This window comes from Sycon ciliatum, chromosome 3, assembly GCF_964019385.1.
Source record: "Sycon ciliatum chromosome 3, ocSycCili1.1, whole genome shotgun sequence".
Taxonomy (NCBI): domain Eukaryota; kingdom Metazoa; phylum Porifera; class Calcarea; order Leucosolenida; family Sycettidae; genus Sycon; species Sycon ciliatum.
In genome coordinates this window covers 3,328,982-3,343,160 of record NC_088645.1, presented here as the reverse complement: position 1 = coordinate 3,343,160, position 14,179 = coordinate 3,328,982, and the positions used below count along the sequence as shown (strand labels likewise).

The following is a 14,179-nucleotide window of genomic DNA, read 5'->3' as shown; positions in this document are numbered from 1 at the left end:
GTGAGCATAAGCAAATGAATCGAAGGAAACTGGTCAACTCAGAGATCACCTGTCATTGAGTATTCCGTAAAAGGAGGCCTCGGCAGCGGAAAAGCTAAATTTAGAAAGGAGATCCTGTCAGCTTTTCCATTATTTATTGCATTCCGCCCAAAATCAGCACACTTTTCGTAAATGAAAGAGTCAACACAAGCAAATGAATCAAAGGGAACTGGTCAACTCACCTGTCATTGAGTAATATTCCGCGAAAGGAGGTCTCAGCAGCGCCGAAACGAAATAAGCCAGGCCAGGAGACGAAATATCGGTAACAGCTCATGCAAGAAGCAGTTCCAAAGAAGGAAGTTCCTCGTGCATGCACATCCGAAAAGGCAACAACAAAAAGTCTGCAATGCACACGCATGCGGCCAGCCGGCCGCGCGATGGTAGGAGCCATGGAGTAGCTCCCTGGTCCAGGACCAGGTACCGAGCATCTTACGTAGAAAATTACGTAGCTACGTAGACAACGTGTCTGAATAGCGGTGTCGTTAGGTAGCGCCATGTGAACACAATAATAGAAAAGCTGACAGGATCGCTTTTCTAAATAATCGAATGTTTGAAAGACGGTGAAGAGAACAAGTATTAGTTGCCTCGGTGTCCTAATCATTGAGACATTTGCTCCGGGAATATTCAGAGTTTCTATAGAACACTCAGTGGTACATGGTGTTCATATCGCTCAGGCCAGGTTCCAGTGTGGCAATCCTTGCGCTCAGGCCAGGTTCGACTGTGGCAATCCTTGCGCTCAGGCCAGGTTCCAGTGTGGCAATCCTTGCGCTCAGGCCAGGTTCCAGTGTGGCAATCCTTGCGCTCAGGCCAGGTTCCAGTGTGGCAATCCTTGCGCTCAGGCCAGGTTCGAGTGTGGCAGTCCTTGGGCTGTTTGTTGTAGTTTTCAAGCTAACGCCAGTAACGGAAAACCCATGAGTGGATAGTTTGCAGTCGACTACTGACTACTGGTCTGTACTAGTGCAGGTCGTCTTCGGGTGTGGTCACGTGTGTGGAGTAGATTGGAGGACGAGTACTAGTGCTGACCCGAATTTGCCAGCTGAATCTCGATATTTTGCGGCATAATTTTGCTCGTGCATCGTCGAAATTTTGCTTTCATTTTGCTAGGCCACTCGATATTTTGCTCCCTTTTTGCTCCAAAATTTGTGTCACGTGTGAGAAAACTGACCGAAAGTGGGTTACGTGTTGGCAAAAATGAGAAAAAGTGAGTCACGTGTTGGTAAAATTGTGCCGAAATGAGTCATGTGCACCGTATATGTGTAAAATCTCCCAATTCCCAGCCAACACACCGATATTTTGCTCCATTTTGCCAGCAAATTCCCTTTCAAAATTCTTCGATATTTTGCTAGAAGAATTGCTAGCAAATTCGGGTCAGCACTAACGAGTACAGGGTAGTGATTGCTTCCCAATCTACCAGGCAGCACCTGCTGCGGCTGCTGCTACTAGCGCTGCTGCTGTAATTCCTACTATCTGCTACTCAGAGCTTGGAACGTAGCTGTGTCACTGTGTATCGTGAGTAGTTACACTCCACACCAGACCATTGCACATTCTTGCCGGCGATTTGTTCCAGTCGTCAGCAGTTCACCGTGTAATTATGGAAGGTGAACGCTACGCTTTCCTCGTGGAGTGGTATGATTCGCTAGCGGGCATAGTGCGACGCTACAACTTCCTCTTCTATCCTAAAGATAGCAGCGTGGAAATGGTGCGTTGCTCACTTGGTGGCACAATCGAGTGTACATGTACATAACCTCGATACTCTGTGACCCTTGGTTATACAAATGCATGCTGTCTTGTCCCATGTTGTAATATTGGTGGTACAACCCAGTGTACACAACCTCGGTACTCTGTGGCTCTTGGTTATACAAATGCCTGCTGTCTTGTCCTATGTTTTAATAGCACGGTAATGTTCTTGAGCATACCATTGAAGAGCATCATGTTTCCTCGAACCCAGACATGCTCAGAATGTACTATATCCATACAAGTGAGCATGGATCTAACACCAACCCGCGCATGACATACACTCCCGAGCACGCCCCCACGCGCGCTTGCACACACACACACACACACACACACACACACACACACACACACACACACACACACAAAACACATCAACACTAACACATGCACACAACAAAAACCTGGGTGTCGAGCCACTAGTAATAGAATGGACCATAACTAGTAACGTACAGGTCCTTTGCCCGTTACACCCAGAACACAGCCTTAGTCATAGCCATCACCACTCTCATCCCCCCACCCTTACACACAGAACACAGCCTTAGTAATACCCATCACCACTCTCATCCCCCCACCCTTACACACAGAACACAGCCTTAGTAATACTAATACCCATCACCACTCTCATCCCCCCACCCTTACACACAGAACACAGCCTTAGTAATACCCATCACCACTCAAATCCCCCACCCTTACACACAGAACACAGTCTTAGTAATACCAAGAGTAGATAAACAAGAGTGTGCAACTCGCGGATGGGTATGCCCACGGCGGAATTTTTTGTTGACGTAATCTTTTCGACGACGCACGCGCTGCGAGCCTTTTGGAGAGGTTTCTCTCGTGCACTTGGCCGGGTTTTACACTACAAGGTCGGTGCCCAGCACGTGCTCTCACACTGCTCTGCGGCAACGTCCGCGTTTCTCTGAAAAAAGGTGACGTCAACAAAAAATTCCGCCGTGGGCGGGGGTATCTGCAGATTGTGCAGGAGAGATCCGGAGTTGCACACTCTTGTTTATCTACTCTTGGTAATACCCATCATCACTCTCATCCCCCCACCCTCACACACAGAACACAGCCTTAGTAATACCCATCACCACTCTCATCCCCCCCACCCTTACACACAGAACACAGCCTTAGTAATACCCATCACCACTCTCATCCCCCCACCCTTACACACAGAACACAGCCTTAGTAATACCCATCACCACTCTCATCCCCCCGCCCTTACACACAGAACACAGCCTTAGTAATACCCATCACCACTCTCACCCCCCCCCCCCCCCACCCTTACACACAGAACACAGCCTTAGTAATACCCATCACCACTCTCATCCCCCCACCCTTACACACAGAACAAAGCCTTAGTAATACCCATCATCACTCTCATCCCCCCACCCTTACACACAGAAAACAGCCTTAGTAATACCCATCACCACTCTCATCCCCCCACCCTTACACACAGAACACAGCCTTAGTAATACCCATCACCACTCTCATCCCCCCACCCTTACACACCGAACACAGCCTTAGTAATACCCATCACCACTCTCATCCCCCCACCCTTACACACAGAACACAGCCTTAGTAATACCCATCACCACTCTCATCCCCCCACCCTTACACACAGAACACAGCCTTAGTAATACCCATCACCACTCTCATCCCCCCCCCACCCTTACACACAGAACACAGCCTTAGTAATACCCATCACCACTCTCATCCCCCACCCTTACACACAGAACACAGCCTTAGTAATACCCATCACCACTCTCATCCCCCCACCCTTACACACAGAACACAGCCTTAGTAATACCCATCACCACTCTCATCCCCCAACCCTTACACACAGAACACAGCCTTAGTAATACCCATCACCACTCTCATCCCCCCACCCTTACACACAGAACACAGCCTTAGTAATACCCATCACCACTCTCATCCCCCCACCCTTACACACAGAACACAGCCTTAGTAATACCCATCACCACTCTCATCCCCCCACCCTTACACACAGAACACAGCCTTAGTAATACCCATCACCACTCTCATCCCCCCACCCTTACACACAGAACACAGCCTTAGTAATACCCATCACCACTCTCATCCCCGTGTTATGTATCCCATATACAGCATACATTATTATTATATTTTCGTCCGGGACAATATTAGTTTGATTCGGTTTGCTGTAAGACGGTTGCCTACAAAGCATGAAACTCCGGATCGCATCATATCCTGGTTTCTGCCTTTGTGTACGTTTGTGTGTCTGTGTGTGTGTGTGTGTGTGTCTGTGTGTGCGTTTGTGTGTGTCTCTGTGTGTACTCCAATTTCACTTCAAGGAACCAGTGCATATAGTGTCTGCTTCTATCAAAGCAGCGTGCTGTCTATACTGGTTACCATGGTTACCCCAGCAAGTGTAGGGTGTGCATAGGCAACTAACTGTCTTGGCCGTTTTATGCCGATGTACTCCGTGTGGTGTAGACCAGGTGTGCACTGGTGGTCGATTCACATGGCTTCGCCAGTTGTGTGGATTAGACAGTTATCTGGCGCATGTCTTGATCTGTCTCATTCAGATCTTGTTCGCTATCGTTGCTATAAGAGAAAATCTGTGGGTGCACATCCAGTGCATTTGCAGATTTGCTTGCTTCTCTTGCGACGGGCGTATACATTATGGTATGTGTGTGTGTGTGTGTGTGTGTGTGTGTGTGTGTGTGTGTGTGTGTGTGTGTGTGTGTGTGTGTGTGTGTGTGTCAGCCTTGCAAGCTATTGAATGGTGTAATCCCAGCACAAGTTGCTATGTCTAACATAGCTGTTCGCTATCAACGCTTCCGCGATGGGCATGTCTGAGGTCTGAGGTGTGTGTGTGTGTGTGTGTGTGTGTGTGTGTGTGTGTGTGTGTGTGTGTGTGTGTGTGTGTGCATTTGAGCCATACTTTGTCTATCTACCTGCCTGCCTGCCTGTCTTTTTGCCTGGCTGTCTTTTCGCCTGCCTGCCTGTCTTTCTGCCTATCTCTCTGTCTGTCTGTTTTTCTGCCTATTTCTCTGTCTGTCTGTTTTTCTGCCTATCTCTCTGTCTGTCTGTCTGTTTTTCTGCCTATCTCTCTATCTGCCTGCCTGTCTTTCTACCTATCTCTCTGTCTGTCTGGCTGTCTGTCTGGCTTTCTGCCTGTCTGTCTGCTGTTGTGTGTTTCTGTCTATCGCCTTGTGCAAACATTGTAGATTGATGTGAAAAACAAGCGCATATTCCTGAAATGTACCAAGGAGGAGTCTATCAGGCTGGATCACTGCTACATTGGTTCATCAGTTAATCTACATGGTCGACAAGTACGTACTGTACAGTCAGTGGTCATGTATACAGAGTACAGTCAGTGGTCATGTATACAGAGTACAGTCAGTGGTCATGTATACAGAGTACAGTCAGTGGTCATGTATACAGAGTACAGTCAGTGGTCATGTATACAGAGTACAGTCAGTGGTCATGTATACAGAGTGCAGTCAGTGGTCATGTATACAGAGTACAGTCAGTGGTCATGTATACAGAGTACAGTCAGTGGTCATGTATACAGAGTGCAGTCAGTGGTCATGTATACAGAGTACAGTCAGTGGTCATGTATACAGAGTACAGTCAGTGGTCATGTATACAGAGTACAGTCAGTGGTCATGTATACAGAGTACAGTCAGTGGTCATGTATACAGAGTACAGTCAGTGGTCATGTATACAGAGTACAGTCAGTGGTCATGTATACAGAGTACAGTCAGTGGTCATGTATACAGAGTACAGTCAGTGGTCATGTATACAGAGTACAGTCAGTGGTCATGTATACAGAGTACAGTCAGTGGTCATGTATACTGTATATTAAAGTACTAATTTTTGTTTGGAATTAACTTTCGCTATATTCGTCAGGGGATCTGAAAATAACTAAAGTTTCTACTAAGAAAATTCTGTACGTTTGGGGTGACAAACCTCGACCAAAAACGAAATTCGGTACGTAACGAACCTGCTGATGGAGTGATGTAAGGAAAGATTTTCTAAATGAAATTTTGTATTTTATACAGTACGGAGCACATTGATGTTGTCATCTCGTTTCTAGCACAGGGAATTTCAATTTGTGTTGGTTTTGTGGACATAACTTATTGTCTGTCTATCTGTCTGTGAGTCCTCTTCATTGTCTGTGTGGTTGGGTGAATATGTGTGTGTTTGTGAGTGTGTGTGTGTGTGTGTGCGTGTGTGTGTGTGTGTGTGTGGGTGTTGGTGTATGCGTGTGCGTGTATTTGTCTCCTTTGTTGTGTGCTTGTGTGTGCATGCGTGTGCGGGTATGCGTCTCCTTTGGTGTGTGTGTGTGTGTGTGTGTATGTGTGTGTGTTTGTGTATGCGTCTCCTTTGGTGTGTGTTTGTGTGTGTTTTCTTCCATGGGATCCTTGCTGATGGCTGTCAACCGCGGTACCTAGCTGAAGTTTGTAGAGTACTCTGACACTTTCACCAAGACTAAACTCTCCATGGCGAAAGAAAAGTAAGACGAGTAAACGATGTTGAGGCAATAACTTCAGAGCAGCATTACAAATGGGATAAATTCTGCCGTGATCACCACTCATCAACGAAGTCATGAAGGTTTTCCAAAATCGATGTTGACTTCGTTGATTTGTGGTAATGACTGTAGAATTTATCCCATTTATTGGTATTTTTTAAGTAAGATGCAGCTCCTAAACGGTGGGGAAGGATAGATCAGATCCACCAACCATAGGCCAAAGGCGCCTGATCATGGGGTGGTGGCGTCCCACGGAAGCGGAAAGGTGGTTTTTGACCAGGGAGTTGTAGGACTCCTTGTTCTTGACCTGCCTGGTACGCGAACCCGTCAAATTTATTTTTTATATTTTTTAAAGTGGGACGAAGCATATATTTCGTCAACCACCACACCACAACTGCGCTCTGCAGCCGACCTTGACACATTGCCACAGCTTACCATCAGCAAGCGACACATCCATGGCATTGGTACCCGGTTCCTTGGTACTGCTATTTTCAGTACAGAACAAAACAACAAGTCTGTATTACGCTCTGCCTCCGCCGTGTTGAGCACTGTCAGCACACTGGGTACAACCTCCGGCTATTTTCAGTATAAAACTCTCGTCAGTGACCGTAGATATTGCAGAATGGCTAAGATAGTGAAAATTACCCTTGTCAGTGTACCAGTTTCACTTTTTCACAGTGAAACCTGGCAGGAACATCAATTTTGATCCCAAATGATCACGTGCATGCGCGCTTGGGTTGGACTCGTCGTACCGTACACAGTGACCATGGTGACCAATACACATTTTGAAGAATGCACCAAGTTTGGCATATATTTTTCACGACAAAATGTGCTCTGTTTCTGGAGTACCGTTTGGTTGGCATGAAGGTGCTCTATCTATGTGCACCAGCTGTTCCATCCTGTTCAAGATCGTACCAACCAAACGCACCCCTATTCTTTGTGCCTTGGTCGTGCGCATTGTGCTTACCGCTTCGGTACAAAACGGTGATTTTCACTATCTTATCCATTCTACATTATCTACAGTCACTGAAGATAGTTTTATACTCGAAACAGCATTGTGTGTATGAAGGAACAGAGTACCAAAGGTTGTGTCGCTTTGCTGGTGTTGTGCTGTGGCAACGTTGTGTCGAGGTCGGCTAGAGAGGGTAGTTCTGGTGTGGTGGTGTGCTGTGGCAACGTTTTGAGGTCGGCTAGAGAGCGTAGTTCTGGTGTGGTGGTATGCTGTGGCAATGTGTCGAGGTCGGCTAGAGAGCGCAGTTCTGCAGTGGTGGTGTGCTGTGGCAACGTGTCGAGGTAGGCTAGGGAGCGCAGTTCTGGTGTGGTGGTGTGCTGTGGCAATGGTGTGTCGAGGTCGGCTAGAGAGCGCAGTTCTGGTGTAGTGGTGTGCTGTGGCAACGTTGTGGCGAGGTCGGCTAGAGAGCGTAGTTCTGGTGTAGTGATGTGCTGTGGCAACGTGTCGAGGTCGGCTAGAGAGCGCAGTTCTGGTGTGATGGTGTGCTGTGGCAACGTGGCGAGGTCGGCTAGAGAGCGCAGTTCTGGTGTGGTGGTGTGCTGTGGCAATGTGTCGAGGTCGGCTAGAGAGCGCAGTTCTGCAGTGGTGGTGTGCTGTGGCAACGTGTCGAGGTCGGCTAGAGAGTGCAGTTCTGGTGTCGTGGTGTGCTGTGGCAACGTTGTGTCGAGGTCGGCTAGAGAGCGCAGTTCTGGTGTAGTGGTGTGCTGTGGCAACGTGTCGAGGTCGGCTAGAGAGACAAGTTCTGGTGTGGTGGTGTGCTGTGGCAATGTGTGGAGGTCGGCTAGAGAGCGCAGTTCTGGTGTGGTGGTGTGCTGTGGCAATGTGTCGAGGTCGGCTAGAGAGCGCAGTTCTGCAGTGGTGGTGTGCTGTGGCAATGTGTCGAGGTCGGCTAGAGAGCGCAGTTCTGGTATGGTGGTGTGCTGTGGCAATGTGTCGAGGTCGGCTAGAGAGCATAGTTCTGGTGTGGTGGTGTGCTGTGGCAATGTGTCGAGGTCGGCTAGAGAGCGCAGTTCTGCAGTGGTGGTGTGCTGTGGCAACGTGTCGAGGTCGGCTAGAGAGCGGATTCCTGGTGTGCTGGTGTGCTGTGGCAATGTGTCGAGGTCGGCTAGAGAGCGCAGTTCTGGTGTGCTGGTGTGCTGTGGCAATGTGTCGAGGTCGGCTAGAGAGCATAGTTCTGGTGTGGTGGTGTGCTGTGGCAATGTGTCGAGGTCGGCTAGAGAGCGCAGTTCTGCAGTGGTGGTGTGCTGTGGCAATGTGTCGAGGTCGGCTAGAGAGCAATGTTCTGGTGTGGTGGTGTGCTGTGGCAATGTGTCGAGGTCGGCTAGAGAGCGCAGTTCTGGTGTGGTGGTGTGCTGTGGCAATTAGTCGAGGTCGGCTAGAGAGCGCAGTTCTGGTGTGGTGGTGTGCTGTGGCAAAGCGTCGAGGTCGGCTAGAGAGCATAGTTCTGGTGTGGTGGTGTGCTGTGGCAATGTGTCGAGGTCGGCTAGAGAGCGTAGTTCTGGTGTGGTGGTGTGCTGTGGCAATGTGTCGAGGTCGGCTAGAGAGCGCAGTTCTGGTGCGGTGGTGTGCTGTGGCAATGTGTCGAGGTCGGCTAGAGAGCGCAGTTCTGCAGTGGTGGTGTGCTGTGGCAATGTGTCGAGGTCGGCTAGAGAGCGCAGTTCTGGTATGGTGGTGTGCTGTGGCAATGTGTCGAGGTCGGCTAGAGAGCGCAGTTCTGGTGTGGTGGTGTGCTGTGGCAATGTGTCGAGGTCGGCTAGAGAGCGCAGTTCTGCAGTGGTGGTGTGCTGTGGCAATGTGTCGAGGTCGGCTAGAGAGCGCAGTTCTGGTATGGTGGTGTGCTGTGGCAATGTGTCGAGGTCGGCTAGAGAGCATAGTTCTGGTGTGGTGGTGTGCTGTGGCAATGTGTCGAGGTCGGCTAGAGAGCGCAGTTCTGCAGTGGTGGTGTGCTGTGGCAACGTGTCGAGGTCGGCTAGAGAGCGGATTCCTGGTGTGTTGGTGTGCTGTGGCAATGTGTCGAGGTCGGCTAGAGAGCGCAGTTCTGGTGTGCTGGTGTGCTGTGGCAATGTGTCGAGGTCGGCTAGAGAGCATAGTTCTGGTGTGGTGGTGTGCTGTGGCAATGTGTGGAGGTCGGCTAGAGAGCGCAGTTCTGCAGTGGTGGTGTGCTGTGGCAATGTGTCGAGGTCGGCTAGAGAGCAATGTTCTGGTGTGGTGGTGTGCTGTGGCAATGTGTCGAGGTCGGCTACAGAGAGAAGTTCTGGTGTGGTGGTGTGCTGTGGCAATTAGTCGAGGTCGGCTAGAGAGCGGAGTTCTGGTGTGGTGGTGTGCTGTGGCAAAGTGTCGAGGTCGGCTAGAGAGCATAGTTCTGGTGTGCTGGTGTGCTGTGGCAATGTGTCGAGGTCGGCTAGAGAGCGTAGTTCTGGTGTGGTGGTGTGCTGTGGCAACGTGTCGAGGTCGGCTAGAGAGCGCAGTTCTGGTGTGATGGTGTGCTGTGGCAATGTGTGGAGGTCGGCTAGAGAGCGCAGTTCTGGTGTGGTGGTGTGCTGGGGCAATGTCGTGTCGAAGTCGGCTAGAGAGCGTAGTTCTGGTGTGGTGGTGTGCTTTGGCAACGTGTCGAGGTCGGCTAGAGAGCGCAGTTCTGGTGTGATGGTGTGCTGTGGCAACGTGTCGAGGTCGGCTAGAGAGCGCAGTTCTGGTGTGGTGGTGTGCTGTGGCAATGGGTCGAGGTCGGCTAGAGAGCGTAGTTCTGGTGTGGTGGTGTGCTGTGGCAACGTGTCGAGGTCGGCTAGAGAGCGCAGTTCTGGTGTGGTGGTGTGCTATGGCAAAGTTGTGTCGAGGTTGGGTGGAGAGTGCAGTTCTGGTGTGTTGGTGTGCTGTGGCAATTAGTCGAGGTCGGCTAGAGAGCGCAGTTCTGGTGTGGTGGTGTGCTGTGGCAAAGTGTCGAGGTCGGCTAGAGAGCGCAGTTCTGGTGTGGTGGTGTGCTGTGGCAATGTGTTGAGGTCGGCTAGAGAGCGCAGTTCTGGTGTGGTGGTGCGCTGTGGCAATGTGTCGAGGTCGGCTAGAGAGCGCAGTTCTGCAGTGGTGGTGTGCTGTGGCAATGTGTCGAGGTCGGCTAGAGAGCGCAGTTCTGGTATGGTGGTGTGCTGTGGCAATGTGTCGAGGTCGGCTAGAGAGCATAGTTCTGGTGTGGTGGTGTGCTGTGGCAATGTGTCGAGGTCGGCTAGAGAGCGCAGTTCTGCAGTGGTGGTGTGCTGTGGCAACGTGTCGAGGTCGGCTAGAGAGCGGATTCCTGGTGTGTTGGTGTGCTGTGGCAATGTGTCGAGGTCGGCTAGAGAGCGCAGTTCTGGTGTGCTGGTGTGCTGTGGCAATGTGTCGAGGTCGGCTAGAGAGCATAGTTCTGGTGTGGTGGTGTGCTGTGGCAATGTGTCGAGGTCGGCTAGAGAGCGCAGTTCTGCAGTGGTGGTGTGCTGTGGCAATGTGTCGAGGTCGGCTAGAGAGCAATGTTCTGGTGTGGTGGTGTGCTGTGGCAATGTGTCGAGGTCGGCTAGAGAGCGCAGTTCTGGTGTGGTGGTGTGCTGTGGCAATTAGTCGATGTCGGCTAGAGAGCGCAGTTCTGGTGTGGTGGTGTGCTGTGGCAAAGTGTCGAGGTCGGCTAGAGAGCATAGTTCTGGTGTGGTGGTGTGCTGTGGCAATGTGTCGAGGTCGGCTAGAGAGCGTAGTTCTGGTGTGGTGGTGTGCTGTGGCAACGTGTCGAGGTCGGCTAGAGAGCGCAGTTCTGGTGTGATGGTGTGCTGTGGCAATGTGTGGAGGTCGGCTAGAGAGCGCAGTTCTGGTGTGGTGGTATGCTGGGGCAATGTCGTGTCGAAGTCGGCTAGAGAGCGTAGTTCTGGTGTGGTGGTGTGCTGTGGCAACGTGTCGAGGTCGGCTAGAGAGCGCAGTTCTGGTGTGGTGGTGTGCTGTGGCAATGGGTCGAGGTCGGCTAGAGAGCGTAGTTCTGGTGTGGTGGTGTGCTGTGGTAACGTGTCGAGGTCGGCTAGAGAGCGCAGTTCTGGTGTGGTGGTGTGCTATGGCAAAGTTGTGTCGAGGTCGGGTGGAGAGTGCAGTTCTGGTGTGTTGGTGTGCTGTGGCAATCTGTCGAGTTCGGCTAGAGAGCTCAGTTCTGGTGTGGTGGTGTGCTGTGGCAACGTGTCGAGGTCGGCTAGAGAGTGCAGTTCTGGTGTGCTGTGCTGTGGCAATGTGTCGAGGTCGGCTAGAGAGCGTACTTCTGGTCGGATGGTGTGCTGTGGCAACGTATCGAAGTCGGCTAGAGAGCGTAGTTCTGACTACTGGTCTGTACTGCAGGTCGTCTTCGGGTGTGGTCACGTGTGTGTGCAGTGGATTGGAGGACGGGTACCGGGTAGTGATTGCTTCCCAATCTACCAGGCAGCACCTGCTGCTGCTGCTGCTGCTAGCGCTGCTGCTCTTATTCCTATTATCTGCTACTCAGAGCTTGGAACGACGTAGCTGTGTCACTGTGTATCGTGAGTAGTTACACTCCACACCAGACCATTGCACATTCTTGCCGACGCTTTGTTCCAGTCGTCAGCAGTTCACCGTGTAATATGGAAGGTGAACGCTTCGCTTTCCTCGTGGAGTGGTATGATTCGCTAGCGGGCATAGTGCGACGCTACAACTTCCTCTTCTATCCTAAAGATAACAGCGTGGAAATGGTGAGTTGCTCACTTGGTGGCACAATCGAGTGTACATGTACATAACCTCGGTACTCTGTGACCCTTGGTTATACAAATGCATGCTGTCTTGTCCCATGTTGTAATATTGGTGGTACAACCCAGTGTACATAACCTCGGTACTCTGTGACTCTTGGTTATACAAATGCATGCTGTCTTGTTCCATGTTGTAATATTGGTGGTACAACCCAGTGTACATAACCTCGGTACTCTGTGACTCTTGGTTTTTTCAAATGCATGCTGTCTTGTCCCATGTTGTAATAGCATGGTGATGTTCTTGAGCATACCATTGAAGAGCATCATGTTTCCTCGAACCCAGACATGCTCAGAATGTACTATATCCATACAAGTGAGCTTGGATCTAACACCAACCCGCGCATGACATACACTCCCAAGCACGCCCGCGCGCGCGCTTGCACACACACACACACACACACACACACACACACACACACACACACACACACACACACACACACACACACACACATGAAACACACAAACACAAACACATGCACACAATAAAAACCTGGGTGTCGAGCCACTAGTAATAAATATGTCAAGAGAGAATGGACCATAACTAGTAACGTACAGGTCCTTTGCCCGTTACACCCAGAACACAGCCTTAGTAATACCCATCACCACTCTCATCCCCCCACCCTTACACACGGAACACAGCCTTAGTAATACCCATCACCACTCTCATCCCCTCACTGTTACACACAGAACACAGCCTTAGTGATACCCATCACCACTCTCATCCCCCACTCTTACACACAGAACACAGCCTTAGTAATACCCATCACCACTCTCATCCCCCCAACCTTACACACAGAACACAGCCTTAGTAATAGCCATCACCACTCTCATCCCCCCACCCTTACACACAGAACACAGCCTTAGTAATACCCATCACCACTCTCATCCCCCCACCCTTACACACAGAACACAGCCTTAGTCATACCCATCACCACTCTCATCCCCCCACCCTTAGTGGCCTTACACACAGAACACAGCCTTAGTCATACCCATCACCACTCTCATCCCCCCACCCTTACACACAGAACACAGCCTTAGTAATACCCATCACCACTCTCATCCCCCCACCCTTACACACAGAACACAGCCTTAGTAATACCCATCACCACTCTCATCCCCCCACCCTTACACACAGAACACAGCCTTAGTAATACCCATCACCACTCTCATCCCCCCACCCTTACACACAGAACACAGCCTTAGTAATACCCATCACCACTCTCATCCCCCCAACCTTACACACAGAACACAGCCTTAGTAATAGCCATCACCACTCTCATCCCCCCACCCTTACACACAGAACACAGCCTTAGTAATACCCATCACCACTCTCATCCCCCCACCCTTACATACAGAACACAGCCTTAGTAATACCCATCACCACTCTCATCCCCCCACCCTTACACACAGAACACAGCCTTAGTAATACCCATCACCACTCTCATCCCCCCCCCCCACCCTTACACACAGAACACAGCCTTAGGCCTCGGTCACACTACTGCAAAAATGCTGCGTCAGCATCAGAATCATGAGCTTTTCCATGGCAACTGACGCAACGCGGGAAGTTTGAGCGTCAGACGCTGCTGCGTCTGACGTGGGGAAATCGGCTGCGTTGCCGCTGGTGGGAGTGACGCTTGGCGGAAAAACAGTGTCTTTCAAGTTTCAAGTAAAATTAGTTTCAAGACATTTGTCTTTGCTTGAGTTGAGCAGTTATTCGACATTCGTCTGTTCAAGGTTTGTTTTGTTCCCTCTTTTTGTTCGACATGAGTCCGTGGACCTACGAGGCCGAGGCTCCGAGGCTCCGAACCTGGCGGAAGAGCGAGGCGTTTCCTGAGAAGAAAATGATGTCGAGAAAGGACCAGTTGTTTGAGTGGGTCATCGGCCAACTGGAGCCTGTTGACTTGTGAGTGTTGTGTTGTCGTCAAGAGCCCCAAAAAGGACAACCAGTATGACGAAGTCAGGAGAAACACAGCTGCGATGCGGACTTTTCTTGCCTGATCAATGACACTACAACTGAAAATGGCTTCCAATTCGGAAAGAAACAACAACGATCGTGCACGCGTGGACCTACATGTTGTACCTTTCGTCTTCTTGTAATCAAAAATCAAT

General features: G+C 50.5%; 1 protein-coding gene across 2 annotated transcripts in view; it reads left to right on the top strand.

The window, feature by feature from the left end:
• The first annotated feature begins 1,423 nt into the window (after positions 1-1,423).
• The window catches only part of LOC135811227 (nucleoside diphosphate kinase homolog 7-like), a 56,410-nt gene continuing 43,654 nt past the window's right edge, over positions 1,424-14,179 (top strand). The window contains exons 1-3 of one of the 2 annotated variants that reach the window (XM_065324426.1): positions 1,424-1,738; positions 4,989-5,093; positions 6,219-6,280. In XM_065324426.1, coding sequence (XP_065180498.1) covers positions 1,631-1,738; positions 4,989-5,093; positions 6,219-6,280 — 275 coding nt within the window. In that variant the 5' untranslated portion in view covers positions 1,424-1,630. Of the gene's footprint in view, positions 1,739-4,988; positions 5,094-6,218; positions 6,281-11,813; positions 12,014-14,179 lie in introns of those variants that run through there. The other variant, XM_065324425.1, reaches the window with a different exon arrangement.